The sequence below is a fragment of the Myodes glareolus genome, chromosome 24 (genome assembly GCF_982192425.1).
Source record: "Myodes glareolus chromosome 24, mMyoGla1.1, whole genome shotgun sequence".
Lineage (NCBI taxonomy): Eukaryota > Metazoa > Chordata > Mammalia > Rodentia > Cricetidae > Myodes > Myodes glareolus.
This window is the reverse complement of record NC_142049.1, coordinates 13074997-13088331: the sequence shown is the minus strand read 5'-3', so window position 1 is coordinate 13088331 and position 13335 is coordinate 13074997. Positions and strand designations below refer to the sequence as shown.

The window sequence follows — 13335 nt, the reverse complement described above, 5'->3', positions numbered from 1 at the left end:
CCACTTTGGCCTTATTAACTGAACGAGCAGATGGATGAACTCGGGCACTGAACACTGACATGGTGCCTACTTGCTACTTCAACCAAGAATTGAGAAGGTTTTGTAAGAATCCACAGTGGAGGTAGAACGCTTCCTTCCTCCAGTAGGCTGGCAAGCAATAGAGTCCAGTGTGAGGTCCTTTATTACGGAAAAACTTAAGACTTGGTGAATAATCATGGCATTTTAAGATGAGCATGGTGGCCACGGTAGTGTTATTAAATCTCCGTCCCGTTTCTAAGCTTTGTGTCTGTGCCTCCCGTGTCCTGCTGAAGGTGCCAGTTATTGAATGGCTGTTTCCTGTAGCCTGGCTGAAGTGTCCTGTGCTTCTAATCTTAATTTAAAATCACGTAAAGATCGCTTGCTTAGCACCACAAGGAGGAAAAAAAAAACTCACACACAAGAAAAAAATTCAAATTACTTAAAGACAAAGTTGACAGTATTGAGATAGTAAAACGGATCTCTGTAGGGTGCTGGGGCACATGTCTCTAGCCTTAGCACTGGGAGATCAAGACAGGAAGATGGCAGGTTCGAAACTAGCCTGAATCATACTGAAAGAGAAACTGTCTCAAAAACAAACAAGTGGGTATAGTAGGTGCATAGCCTTGAGACCAGAACTCCAGGGGCAGAGACAGACGGATCTATGAACTTAAAGCCAGCCAGGGCTATCTTATGAGGTCCTAATATATGTATGTATGTATTGTCTACACATGTATGTATGTATGTATGTATATTTTGTGAGGTCTTCATAGGTGTATGTAAAACAATCAAAACAACAAAAAGAAAGCATAACTTAACCCTTTCTCAGAGCATTGCGACTGATGACTTCATGGGGCCCAGATCCTGGTCAGATGACATGAAGTGGGCAGGGGTGCTGAGCTCTGCAGCCGAGTAGCCCAGACAGAGATAGAAAGCTGAATACCAGTTGAATGCCCCCTTGCCCCTCCCCTTACTCTCCTGGACAGTTTTTAAATTTCATGTTATCAGGTCACATTTAAAAGGGAGATTTTTTTTCTATAAAACTCCAAATTTCTGTTCTCTTTTAAAAATTCAAAATATCTTACAACAGTGTCTCCCTTTCCCAATTGTCCAGCACGGGGGAGATAGGTACTCTGTCAGGTGAGTCTCAGCTCCGTGGAGACCCTCCCAACCAGGTGCACTTGCAATGGAACTCGGGCAGACGCTGAGCTTGCAACCTGGGACGATTCTAGACCAGTCTGTCATTTCCTAAAAAAAACCTGGGACAGGATGAGGCTTGCCGGCAACCATGGTGTTCGACAAGGATCCTACCCCAGAGACGCCCCGTGATCTCCCTCTCCCAGCAGCCTGACTGTAACTGAGGGAGGTCTGGGTCTTGTGGAATCTCACCTGCCGATGTGGCCCCCGAGAAGTCAACTAGGAGGAGCCAGTTCATGGCCAGCACGACCTTAAGGGAGACATGGTGCCTCCCAGCAGCCTTCAGTCCGACAGCATGCTCCCTGAAATGGAAGCACAGGGTCAGAACTGCATCCCTGCAGGAAGCACCAACAGGAGACAGAGAGTCACCCATACAGAGGCCGGAGGCAGGGACACGGCAGGACATCAGGAGAGGCACATCCCATGGGCCCAGAGTGAAGACCTTGTGAATAGTTCTTCACCTACCATGACTCAGGGCCAGGCAGATCTGGACACGCCAACTCGGTCACCATTCTGCCCCTGTCCTGCAGCTCTGAGCTAAGTGCTCCTCGAGCTCCCTCCCTTTGGCATGGAGCCTTTCTATGTAGCCGAGAAACAAGAGAGACTAAGCGCAAATTGGCAACCCAGTGCTATACAGAGGCTGGCTGTGTGATCTCGGCTGGCGTGTGGCCTTCTCTGGACCTGGTTACCTCATCAGGGATGTAGTAGATGAGCTGACTTTGAAATTGACATTGTCAGTGCACGCTACTCATCTGTCTTCTCTTTGTCCAGCAATAGAACCCCTGGTTTTTATCTGGTGCCTGGTCACCTAGAATAGCCAGCATGCTCTTCAGTTTCCTTGAGGCCCTGGGAGTAAGTTCAACCAATAAAGCAGACTTTCAGTCAGTGCCCTTAATGGAAAGAAAAAAAGGCCTTCCTTCCCTTCCCTTCCTTCCTTCTTTTCTTCCTTCTTCCTTCCTTCCTTCCTTCTTTCCTTCCTTCTTCCTTCCTTCTTTCCTTCCTTCCCTTCCTTCTTTCCTTCCTTCCCTTCCTTCTTTCCTTCCTTCCTTCTTTCCTTCCTTCCTTCTTCTTTCTTCTTTCTTTCCTTTCTTCTTTCCTTTCTTCCTTCCCTTTCCTTCCTTCCTTCCCTCCTCCATTCCTTCCTTCCCTCCTCCCTTCCGCCTTTCTGCTGGCTGCGATTCCAATACGATGACTGGACCCCCAGTAACTCTCTCACACCATGTAGTAGGAACCAAGCACTGAGAACGGTGATGTAAATGGCAAAGAACTCTGGGGCAGAAGTAACTCTGGATAACAGACCTATTATTATATCTTCTGCTAGGGAGACACTTTAATTTCTATTTTATTAAGCTTGTGTTTTTAATGGATCCGCTGTGATTTCTTTATTTTACTGTTTGCTCACACAGCAGGTGGCTGTGGGATTGGATAAACACCAGGAAGGGGGTTTTAGCAACACATAGAAAGATTGGCTGTTTTTGTATTTCCACACCTGGGCTTCGGGAGAGGGTAACCCTAGTTTCTGAGCCATCTCCCCTTGTCCTTCCCAATAGACCTGTGACTGTGCCTAGAACAAGCAGACTTTATTCCGAGAAAGTGGATCCCAGAGCTCCGCCTCTCAGGCCTGCTGGGTAGCTAATCTGATGCCCCTGACCTGAGGCCCAGGGAAGCTCTTTGTGCCAACTCAGCGAACCGAGGCAGGCAGAGGAGGGATAGGCACAGGTGGGCTGGGAGGAGGGCTGGGGAGTAAGGAGCCGCTCAGAATCAAAGCCCGAGTGTCCTCTTCCAGCTCCCGCCTGACCGGGGCTGGCTCTGCCAAAACAACAGAGGCACCTGTCTCTGGTACCTGGGAGGCCACAGTTCCCATGGCTCCCAGGGAGGACTGCTGTAGAAGATGAAGAGGGATGGAAGGAGGCAGTGCATCCAGGCCTCGGGCTGGGGCTGGGGCTGGGGCTGGGGTGGAGAGACACAGCCCTCTTCTCAGGTCTCAGCTAACTTAGAAAAAAGGAAAGGTCAAAGGTAGCTTGCCATCGGCTGCCGAAGAGCCTCATATGCTCACTGTGACACCTCCTCCAGGGAAGCTGGACCTGGACACTGGTACCCTCACACTGTGATGGAATCTGGGGCAACAGCACAAGGTGGGAGGCAGGTGGGGGATCTACTCCCCCGGCTGAACTTGTGAGGATCTCAGCCTTCTGCACAGAGCCCAAGCCCCTCTGAGGTCATGTGGCAAAGGTCGTTTCGCTTCATGGATGAATGTAAGGACACTTCCAACAGAAGGGAGGGATGCCCAGCATCCTGACATTAGACCTCAGATGTGTCCTCGCCAGTGTCTGAGCCACAGGAAGTGGAGAGAGGTCCCTGTGCCCAGAGCCGCCCCATGCCGGGGTGCACAGCCTTCAAGCTTTTCTGTACAGGGAGGGTCTCAGGACCTGGACACAGTCCAGCTGCAGCAGACCCTACGGACACCTAAGTCATTCTCGGGAACCGTTCACCTAGAAGGATAGTATGTTCATCTGAAACTTCTGGCAGCAGGGTGGGAATTCAGCTTCTTGGTTGATGAGACAGGCTTGAAGCAGGTTTTGGCTGTGGAAGGCATTAGAACGGCTCATGGGGAATGATGCTTGGGACTTCTGGGGACAGCCAGCAGCTGCAGGCCAGCTAACCCTGCCCTGGTCAGGCTAAAGGGTTGCTGGGACATTGGTCATGATGGGCTCAGCTGGCTTTGTCCTCTCAAGGGTGTGGGAACTCCATCGGCGTGTAAGAAGAATCACATCCTTCCTTGGGAGACCTGCACTCCAGGCCATTGTACGTCTTCACAGTAACAGGCCAAGCTTCCAGATGTGCGGTGTTCCCAAGTCCAGATGCCATACCAGCCCTGGAGATTCAGGCATCAACGGAGGAGCAAGCGTGTCTGTGACTCCCAGGTACAGGGGCTTTGCTCATCCTTCTGTGGCTGTCCTGGAGTCCCAGGTTGTCACCTGTAGAGAAAGCAGCGTGTTAAAAGATCCAGGGCTGGAGTGGGGAGATGATTTAGCAGCTAAGAGCACGGGCTGCTCTTCCAGCACCAACATGGCAACTCAACACCATCTGAAACTCCAGTTCCAGGGGTGCCAACACCCTCATACAGATATACATTCAGGCAAAAGCACCAATATTCATCAAATAAAAACAAATAAATAAAATATTATTTTTTTTAAAAAAAAGATCCTGTGGTGTCCAGAGTGGCAGTATTCATGGACACACTTGTGTCCTGTGGTTTCCCAGCTCCCAGGGATGGGAGTTCCTGCTGCAGGAGACTGGACTTTCTACATAGATTCCATAAGGATAAGCAGAGAGGAGGGTCTGCTGAAGCTGAGGCACCCAGAGTGAGCCAGGGGACATCTCGATGCAGGGGCGGGGACGGAACAGCGGGGACTATACCACCGGGTTACTCAGCCAAACCCTAGACAAGACTGAGTTAACAAGATGAGCAAGAAGGCAGGGTGATCAGGAACGGGGTGGCCAGAGCCTTCCTCAGGTCCCAGACACAGAGTTCTTCTCATTCTTTGAGTTCAGAGAAATGAAACGGTATAGCGTCAAACCGCAGGGCCATTACGAGCAGACTACGTGCACCCCTTGAAGACCATAAAGCACTGGGCTTGATCTGAGGTCAGCATGGACGCACTGGGAGTGACTCCCTGCAGGGACACTCAGTAGCTGGCGGGAGGTGCCTGGAAGACTGGTCCTCAAAATCTGGGTTTGAGTTCCAGTTGTAGAGCCCCTCAGCTAGGCTGTGCGGTTTTAAGCAGGCCGCTCAGTGTGCCCTTGCCTCCCTGGTTCTCTCATTGAAAGGGGGAGCAGTCATACTTCGCACACTCTGGACTTCAGCTGCGAGGGGTGACAGGACATCGGGTTTAGAACACACCTGCTCACGAGACCAGTGAGTTAGCTAAGCAGGTAAAAGTGTCTGCCACGCGAGCCTGCAGCAATAAGGGAGGTGGAGAGATAATTGCCTAGAAGCTCGCAGGCCAGCTGGCCTGGAATACATAGTCCTGTAGCAGAAACAAGAGAGACTTTTCATCTCAAGGTAGCAGGGGAGGACCAGACTCCTGAAAGTTCTCTGACCTCCATATATACGCTATGGCTGTTGCCCCAGTAAAAATGAATAAAACTTAAAAACAAACAAACAAGCCCCCACGAGTTCCCAGGTCTCTGGTGCTTGGGTGACATCGGAAGAGAAACCGGAGGCAGGTACATTACTCTCAAGAAGACAAACGGGAGAGGACTGCCCTGCCAAGCAGAAACTGGTGGTGATCAAGCCATGGAGAGGGTCCCCAAGAAGTCCTTGATCTGCCACCTTGCGCCCCTTGAACACAGATTCCAGCCTCTGGAATTTTGAGGAAGTGAATTCCAGCAGGAACTTTGTCAGGACAGCAAAGAACTCCAGTGTTTACGGCTAAGCCCTCATCTTGTCACTACATGTCATGGAACCTTTAAAAGGTGGAGTTAAACCCTTGGGGGTGTGGCCTGGAGGGGGATTAGAAACACGGGTCTCCCCTTCTCTCTTGGGCCTGCTAGTCATAAACCAAGCAAGTTTTCACCCTCCGCATAGTCCTGCCATGACATGCCGCTTCACCATGGAGCCCAAAGCCATGGAGCCAAGTGATCATGGACCACAACCTCCTCAACTGTGAAACCAAATACACCCACCATGTTTTATCCCTTGATTTTATCACGGGTACTTGTTACGGTGGCAGCAAGCCAACACACACACCAGCGTGCAAACACACATACACCAGCGTGCAAATACGCATCCTTAAGAAATGACACCTTTTCTGCAGCCGGGTTTTCTCACCCGAACGATCAGAAGAGACATGAACGTGGCTCCCGCTGGGCACAACCGCTGCCCAATTCCCTGTCCATTGTCACCACTGTGCTCTCTCACGACCACCCTCTGTCCCAGGTCTAGTTATGGTTGAGGAAACTGAGGCACACAGTGTAGTATTACTTAAGATCGCATAGTCGAGAGGCGGTGAAGTCCTGAGTCAGCTCCCTCCTCCAGAGCTATGCTTCTGATTCCTAATGACTGTGCGTGCAGTCTAAGCCTGGGATCTCAGAACACAAGAGCTGGTGGGAACATAAGGCATTGTCTAGTCAGCGTGCTTCACACCTTGGTATGTCCACAGGCTCCCAGGAGAGCTCATTAAAAGGCACAATCTCACCCACAGGCCTAAGATAAGATTGAGCCTCTGTTGAGAGCCACCAGGTGGCTCCACCAGGATTTGAACTCCTGGGTCAGACTCTAGCTCCCACTCTGTTGAACTGGCCCAATAACTACCCCAAGTCTCTCTCTTTCACATCCTTGGCCTGGACCATCTCTCTGCCCCTTGGAGACAGAACTGTGACCCTGAAATCAAGCTCGAGCAAGGTTTTGGGAGGTGAGCAGATGTCTCCACCAACACTCTGAAGGTCAGAGAGTCTCTGGCTTCTGTCATGAGACCAAGCTTTTTTTTCCCTGAAAACCCTATATCTTCACTATGGCTCCAGGTGTCAGATCACCTGTGTAATATTGGCTGAGACCTTTTCTGGACACCCACGGGCTGTCACAGTAGCCACCAAAAATCATGGCGAAACTGAAATGCAGAACCCAAGAGATTTCATCCATTGGGCAGACAGCCCTTCAGACAGATGACAAAGCAGATCCCTTCTCCAACACATCCCAAGGGAGCCACCCCACATCTTGAGTCAGGGAACAAGCCCCCGGCTCCTTGGTTGGAACCGCTCTATACCCAGGCCTAGGTTTCTCCTGACAGTGACATGTATCTCCCTGGCCACCTGGTCTGGAAGCAGCACCCTAAGAAAGAAGGAGACGGGAGAGTTAACAGATGGAGTCCTGATCTGAATCTCAGGGAAACAGGAAGTTGAGACCCTGGGAAGTCCCTTAGTCTGGAGCTCCCCTGTGCCCTTCTCAGAGCACTTCATTGCTATAATCTACTTTGATGAAATGTGTGCAAAGGAGCCTGGGGTCCAGCAGTCCAGCCTGCCCCTCAGAGAGGTGCCTGTCCCTTCACCTCTGACGCTGGGCATCCCGCAGGCTGCTCCATGAAGCTGGCCTCTCAGACATGTTCCTTCCGAGACCTGCCTCCTTGTCACAAAGACCAGAGCCCCTGTGGCTCTGCCAAGCCAAGCTCTTCCCCAGAAACAGTCCACAGAAGACTAAGGGACTGGGACACCAGCTGCACTTCCCTCTGCGTACCTGTTACCAGGGCAACTCCTCCATGAGCAGATGCTCACCTGGCAGATCTGAGGAGGTTGGTTTTGCATTTCTTTTCTTTCTTTCTTTTCTTTTCTTTTTAAAATAAGGTCTGGTATATAAACAGGCTGGCCTCAAATTCACTGTGTATCAGAGGATGACCTTGATTATAATGTCTGTTTGCCTCTACCTCCTAAATGCTAGAGCAAGTGTGTGCTATCACTCAGCAGTTTTTTGGGGCGGGGGGAAGAAACGGGGTCTATATAGCTCAAACCAGTCTCAAGGTCATGATGTGTCCTTCCACGTGCTGGGATGGCACACATGTGCCTATATCTGGTTCTGACTGAGCCTTGCTAGTAAGCTTCCAAGTGAGGCCAACATGGCTGGGCGGTGGGCTGTGTTCTGAGTAGCAAGGATCTAGCTTAATCGCATTCTCTCCATTCTACAGGAGGACAAACTGAGACCCACGGAGTAGGAGGAGGTTACTTACGTTGAGCAGAATCAGATAAAGGAAAAGCCTGACCCAGTACCTAATGGAGAATGTTTGGATCCAAGTGACGATACACAAACCACCTTGTTCTTTGCTTGGGAGGGAGGAGGCACCAGGGAATCTGGGTGTATGCCTTTCCCCTGATATTCCCCCCCTCAAGCCACAGTTTGGATTGTAAACACAAGTCCTGGGTGCCCTGCAGGAGCTCAGATAGTCGTATGTCATCTTTGCTCCCTCCCCCGGAGGAATCTCCTTTGATCTGGGAAATTCCCACTGGAGCCACCTGCAGAAGCCAAGCCTGGGTGCTGCGGTACATGTAACAATGGCTGGAATCCTCACCATGAACTCACCCACACCTAAGCACAGCATCAAGACCCCTGTGTGGTCCTCGGCACCATCAGCTCCTCACATCCCACCACCCCATCACCAGGCATGGTTGAGGCTTCCCAGCCTTTACTGGCATGGCTGGGGAAAGCAGCTCTAGGACCCTGTTCCCCTCTACCTGACCTTAGGCAAGCGCTCCTGGCCTTGGTGCTCATTAGGGTGCAGGGAGAAGTAAGCCAGACCTCTGTCTTCAGGGATCTCTCCAATCCCAACAGACTAAGCAGAAAGCCCAACATTGAAAGGATGGACACAACCCTTCAGCAAAGCAAATACTTCGCAGTAAGAGCAGCGGCTTAATGCGACTTAGTTGGTCCTGAGGCGAACCCTTTACCCTGCAAGAGACAACTCTCTTTTCTTTTTCTGTTTAGAGCTTTCTATCCAATCCAGTATCTACTCATCATATATGGCCGTGTCAACTTAATAAAAGGGAAATAAAAAAATTCAGTCTCTCTCTCTCTCTCTCTCTCTCTCTCTCTCTCTGTGTGTGTGTGTGTGTGTGTGTGTAAATGCATGCAAGAATGTTAAGGCAAGAGCACAACCTCCCGTGCCATTCCTCAAGCACCACCCGCTTTACCTTCGGAGGCGAGGTCTCTCACTGGCCGAGAATTGGGCTACACTGTCTGGCCAATGAGTCACAGGGATCTCTCTGCCTCTGCCTTCCCAGTGTTAGACTTACAGCTATGTGCTACTATTTCCAACATTTTACACCAGTTCTGGGGACTGAACTCAGGTCTTCATGCTTACGTGAAAAGCACTTTACCAACTGAGCTATTTCCCAAGCCCCGACTTTAGTTTCTTAGCAACAGGAAGCAGGTGAAGCACCCTACAGCTGTGTGTGGTGGGGCAGCCACAGTGAGCACCAGACCTGAACAATTTACTGATGCTCAGCTCGGGTTTCCAGTCTTGGGGCTTAGTGATTCAGACAATGTATACTGAAGCAACGAGTCTCTTTAGAGCAATGGACTCACAGTACGATGTGGGTCAGTGTGGGTGCTAGCACTTACTTCCAAGTCTACAGACCTATCCAATCAGAAACTGTGCTGGTAGGGTCCCCATAACCTTCTGTGACAAGTCCTCTAGGTGACTATGATGTGTGCAGGCTATTGATTTAGTTAAAAAGAGACACTTGTCAACCATTCGTTAGGTGTCAGCTTGGTGAATGTTTGGCACGGTGTTGGCTAAGTGCTGACATTCCCCGGTGCATTACAAGATAAATTCAAAGAGAGGCCTCTGATGGGCCACTTGAGTGGGAACTTAGTCCTGTAGCAACCTGAGCTTCAGTTCTGTTAGCTTCAATATGGGGAGCTACAGAGCTGTCGGGTGTGGTGAGATAATCCCCCTACAGTGTGTGGCACAGTGCAGGTCCAGGGTGACCCTCCTCCGATGTTGACCCTCCTCCGGTGTCACCATCACCGAGGTCTGGCTTGTTTCACCCGCCAACCTGGATTGCTAAATGGGGATAGTAGGCTGGTCCCTCTCTCAGTAGTGGGCTGGTGGTACTAACTGAGGAGCTGAGAGGTACTTCTAAGTAAGAAATGCTTCCTCCAAGCTTGTCCCCAGGACCGCCAGCAGGAACGGGCAACTTGAGGCAGGATGCTTATGGAATGAGGAGGAAACATAAAATGACCTAATGGTATCCCCACACTGGGTTCCAGACAACGGTTCTGACTGCTTAATGCAGTGTGGTAAGCATGCTACTCAGGGTCCTAACCCCTGATGTACCCAGATTGTTAACAGGAGAGAGTACAGGAAAAGGTAGGTAGGAGCTGGCCTTCCACCTCAGAAGCTGGGGTACGGTGCCAGAGAGGGCCACTTCTCTCGTCATTGACATTTTAAAAATTACATTTTTAGCTTTCTCAGACTATCAAATCCTGGGGGCTTGGCTTGCCCCCTGCAGTCAGGCAAACCCCAACTCCCAAAAGAAAGGGAGAGAGATAAAAATCAAGGAAGAAGACGACCCTGCCCACCCGACTCAGCACCACAGGATCAGTGAGAATGAGAAGACACACAGGGCTCCCAGAGAGCAGATGCATTAGGCCCCAGCCTACCTCCCTGTGAGCCTAGGAGTCTGTGATTTACCTCCTTGATTTAAATGTTCCTCCAGTTTGCCTCTATCACCCCAGCTGCCACTCCGCACATTTTGTAATTTGGAGAAGAATATTCGGTGTCTACCTCTGAGTTCTCCCTGACTCTAGAGTCCCCATCTCTGCTTCTTACTTTGCATCTACAGGTGACTGAATGGAGTGTGTGTGTGTGTGTGTGTGTGTACCCATATGTGGGTATACATGTGTGCTTGTGTGAAGAGGCCAGAGACCCAGGTCTCACTAATTAGGGGAAGCTGGCTGGACAGCAAGGTCCAGGGAACCCTGGTCTGCTTCTCCGCTGCTGGGATTATAAGCACTCACAGCTCCACAGGCTTTCGATGTGGGCACTGGGATTGAATTCAGGTCCTCCAGTTTGTGTGGCAAGCACTTTACTGACTACCTAGCTCCCTGCCCCCTGATTATAGCTTCTTTTTTGAGGATTTCATTCATCTGTGAGGTTGTTGTGCCTTCCACTTTGGGGCACGGTTGCCTGAGTGTCGGGACTCCAAAAACCCAGTTCTTTAACGGAAGGCAGCAGCAGCTCCAGTCTTGGCAGACAATGGCGGCCCAGCCAACACCGAACGAGCAATGCATTTGCCAACCCTTCACTGAATCACCTCGTCCCTCTGTAACTTTGGACTCTGTTCAGGGCTCTCAATAAAACAGGTGGGTGTATTTTTGAGGTTGAGACTGGATCTATTTAAATACAAATATTTTTTATTCTCCTTCGGCTCTCCTTCTGTCATTTAAGCCTTCCTTTCTACCTGTGGAAAATAATGTCTTCCCTATTCAAGTTGGATTTGACCCCCCCACACACACACATCATGAAGCAAGAGAGGAAGTTCTTGGTTGACACAGTTGCCAAGTCCAAGGTCAGCTTGTACAACAGTTGGGGTAACTTGAGGTTGCTGCAGGGAAGGCTCTTGGCCTCTCCTAGCAGTTCCAATATTCTCTGCAGAGACCACTGCATTCTATAAAAGTTAACAGAGTATCTCAATGCCCTCCTCTTATTCCCCCAATATTTGATGCCTGATACACCCCTGAGATTCACTTGCTCAGGTAGGTAGTGTTGTCTTTTCCCTTTGGGGGATGGCTGAGCTACCTGCTGAGTGCCTGCACGCACCCTGTCCCCAGCTCGAGCTGCAAATGCCCGGGGACTTCACAGCGTGCCTGCTACCCAGGGCTCCCCAGAGCTCTGCCTTTTCAGCTTCTGGTTCTGTTACCACTAGCTCCACTCAGGGTGCATTCATCCCCGGGGGGGGGGGGGCGGTTAGCGGCTTCTTCCTATCTCACAGTGAAAGTTGCTGCATCTCACTGGGATGGAGGTGGAGCCTGGACTGGGTTTTCATCCCACCAAGGCATTGGAAAGCCCCTAGAATGCGGTGCTCAGTCCATAGAGGTCCATGTAATAGAAACTGCATGGGTACCTGAGCTCCCTCTACCCTAAGGCCCTCCCCCACAGTCCCTCCCTCCAATTCTGATCTTTTGTCTGTACAGCATAGGACAGCTTTTCCCACTGTGACATGCCTCTCTCAAGGGCCTTTTGTCCTTCGCTGCATGGGAGCATCTTTCTAGTCTTCTCATCCCATCAAATGGGTATAGAAATGTGACTCAATCTGGAAAGGGTTGAAGTCGTACTACCCAGCCCAAGTTCCTCGGCCTCCTTGCAAGTCTGTCGAATCCAGTAGAAATTTGGAGACAGGCGCTGCCACTGGATTCAAAGGCCGGTTGCCCTAGACCTCAGCTGCAGCTTCCTGAGCTTTCATCTGCAGGCTTAGGTTTCTGGCACGCTGGGGAAACTGACTGCGGCCAGGACACATAAGGCCATGAGTAGTTGGCTGGATCACAGTATGCGGAGAGTTCCTGTGGGCCAGAGAGAGAGACGCTGGCCTCGTGTCTTTGCTGGCTCCGAAAGAGACGGCGGCGGTAAACACTTCATCAGCTGTAGTTCTAAGTGAAAATCCTAGCATTGGCCATTGAGTCGGTATTCCTCCTGGCTTGAGAGTGCCCTGTGTGTGCCCGCTTGTTTCTGAGGCTCAAGGAAGATTTCTACCAAGCGCCCCTCCCCGTCATCAGGCTGGAGAGACATGCTGCTCCTCTCTCTCTCTCTCTCTCTCTCTCTCTCTCTCTGTGTGTGTGTGTGTGTGTGTGTGAGAGAGAGAGAGAGAGAGAGAGAGAGAGAGAGGGAGAGAGAGAGCGAGAGCGCCAGAGCCTGAGAGAGAGCCGTCATTGTAAAGAGCTGACAAGCATGCATTTCCTCCTTCATTCCCCAGAGATCTAGTTTCTGGATAGGCCCAGTCTCCTACCCTTGGATACTGATGCAGGCAGACTCCCTCACAGGCACAGTGAAAAAAGGAAGAGGTTTTTTTTTCCTACCCAAACAAAGGAAAAGAGTTTTCTCTTAACCCCCAATACTACTGACTACTAATATGCCAGGGGCTTCACAGCAAACAGGTCTCCAGGTCTCTGTGCACACTAGCGGATATCCTACGATTCAGTTGAGCCCTGACACTGTCACGTGTCACGTGTATTTAGCACCCACAGGGCTGAAACCTCTTTAAACACAGAAAGGGCTCATGATGGCATATAGACAACCATACTGGGAAGCGGGCCTCCTTCACACTACGGAGTAGCTAGTCTGGGCAGGCTCAACACCTGCAATTCCGGCGTCCAGGAACCCCAAAGCAGGATCGCAACAAGTTTGGGGCCAACCAGGGATCCCTATCCAGAACCCGTCTCCAAAAAAATATAAACAAACCAACCAGTCAACAAGCAAATTAAGGACGATGCTGCTGGGAGCAGATTGGACAGCAGCCACATATACACACTCGGTGTACGCATGTGCGTACAGTATGGGGATGTCTTCAGACCAAGGTCCAGACGCAATTTGGAATGAAGGTGATTAATTTGAAGCCTCAGAGGTTGGTGGAAGA

The 13335-nt window shown here is 50.7% G+C and overlaps 1 protein-coding gene and 1 long non-coding RNA gene across 3 annotated transcripts in view; both read right to left on the bottom strand.

Moving 5' to 3' along the window:
- The window catches only part of Cemip (cell migration inducing hyaluronidase 1), a 143571-nt gene that overhangs the window by 62692 nt on the left and 67544 nt on the right, over positions 1-13335 (bottom strand). Inside the window, exons 1-2 of one of the 2 annotated variants that reach the window (XM_087901595.1) lie at positions 1678-2147; positions 1405-1514 (exon numbers count right to left, since the gene is read on the bottom strand). In XM_087901595.1, the coding sequence (XP_087757721.1) occupies positions 1405-1514; positions 1678-1724 (157 nt within the window). In that variant the 5' untranslated portion in view covers positions 1725-2147. Of the gene's footprint in view, positions 1-1404; positions 1515-1677; positions 2148-13335 lie in introns of those variants that run through there. The other variant, XM_087901596.1, reaches the window with a different exon arrangement.
- Positions 2230-13335, bottom strand: part of LOC148117962 (uncharacterized) — a 78412-nt gene continuing 67306 nt past the window's right edge. The window contains exon 3 of the long non-coding RNA XR_015736428.1: positions 2230-4190. This is a non-coding gene — a long non-coding RNA (uncharacterized LOC148117962). The remainder of the gene's footprint in view (positions 4191-13335) is intronic.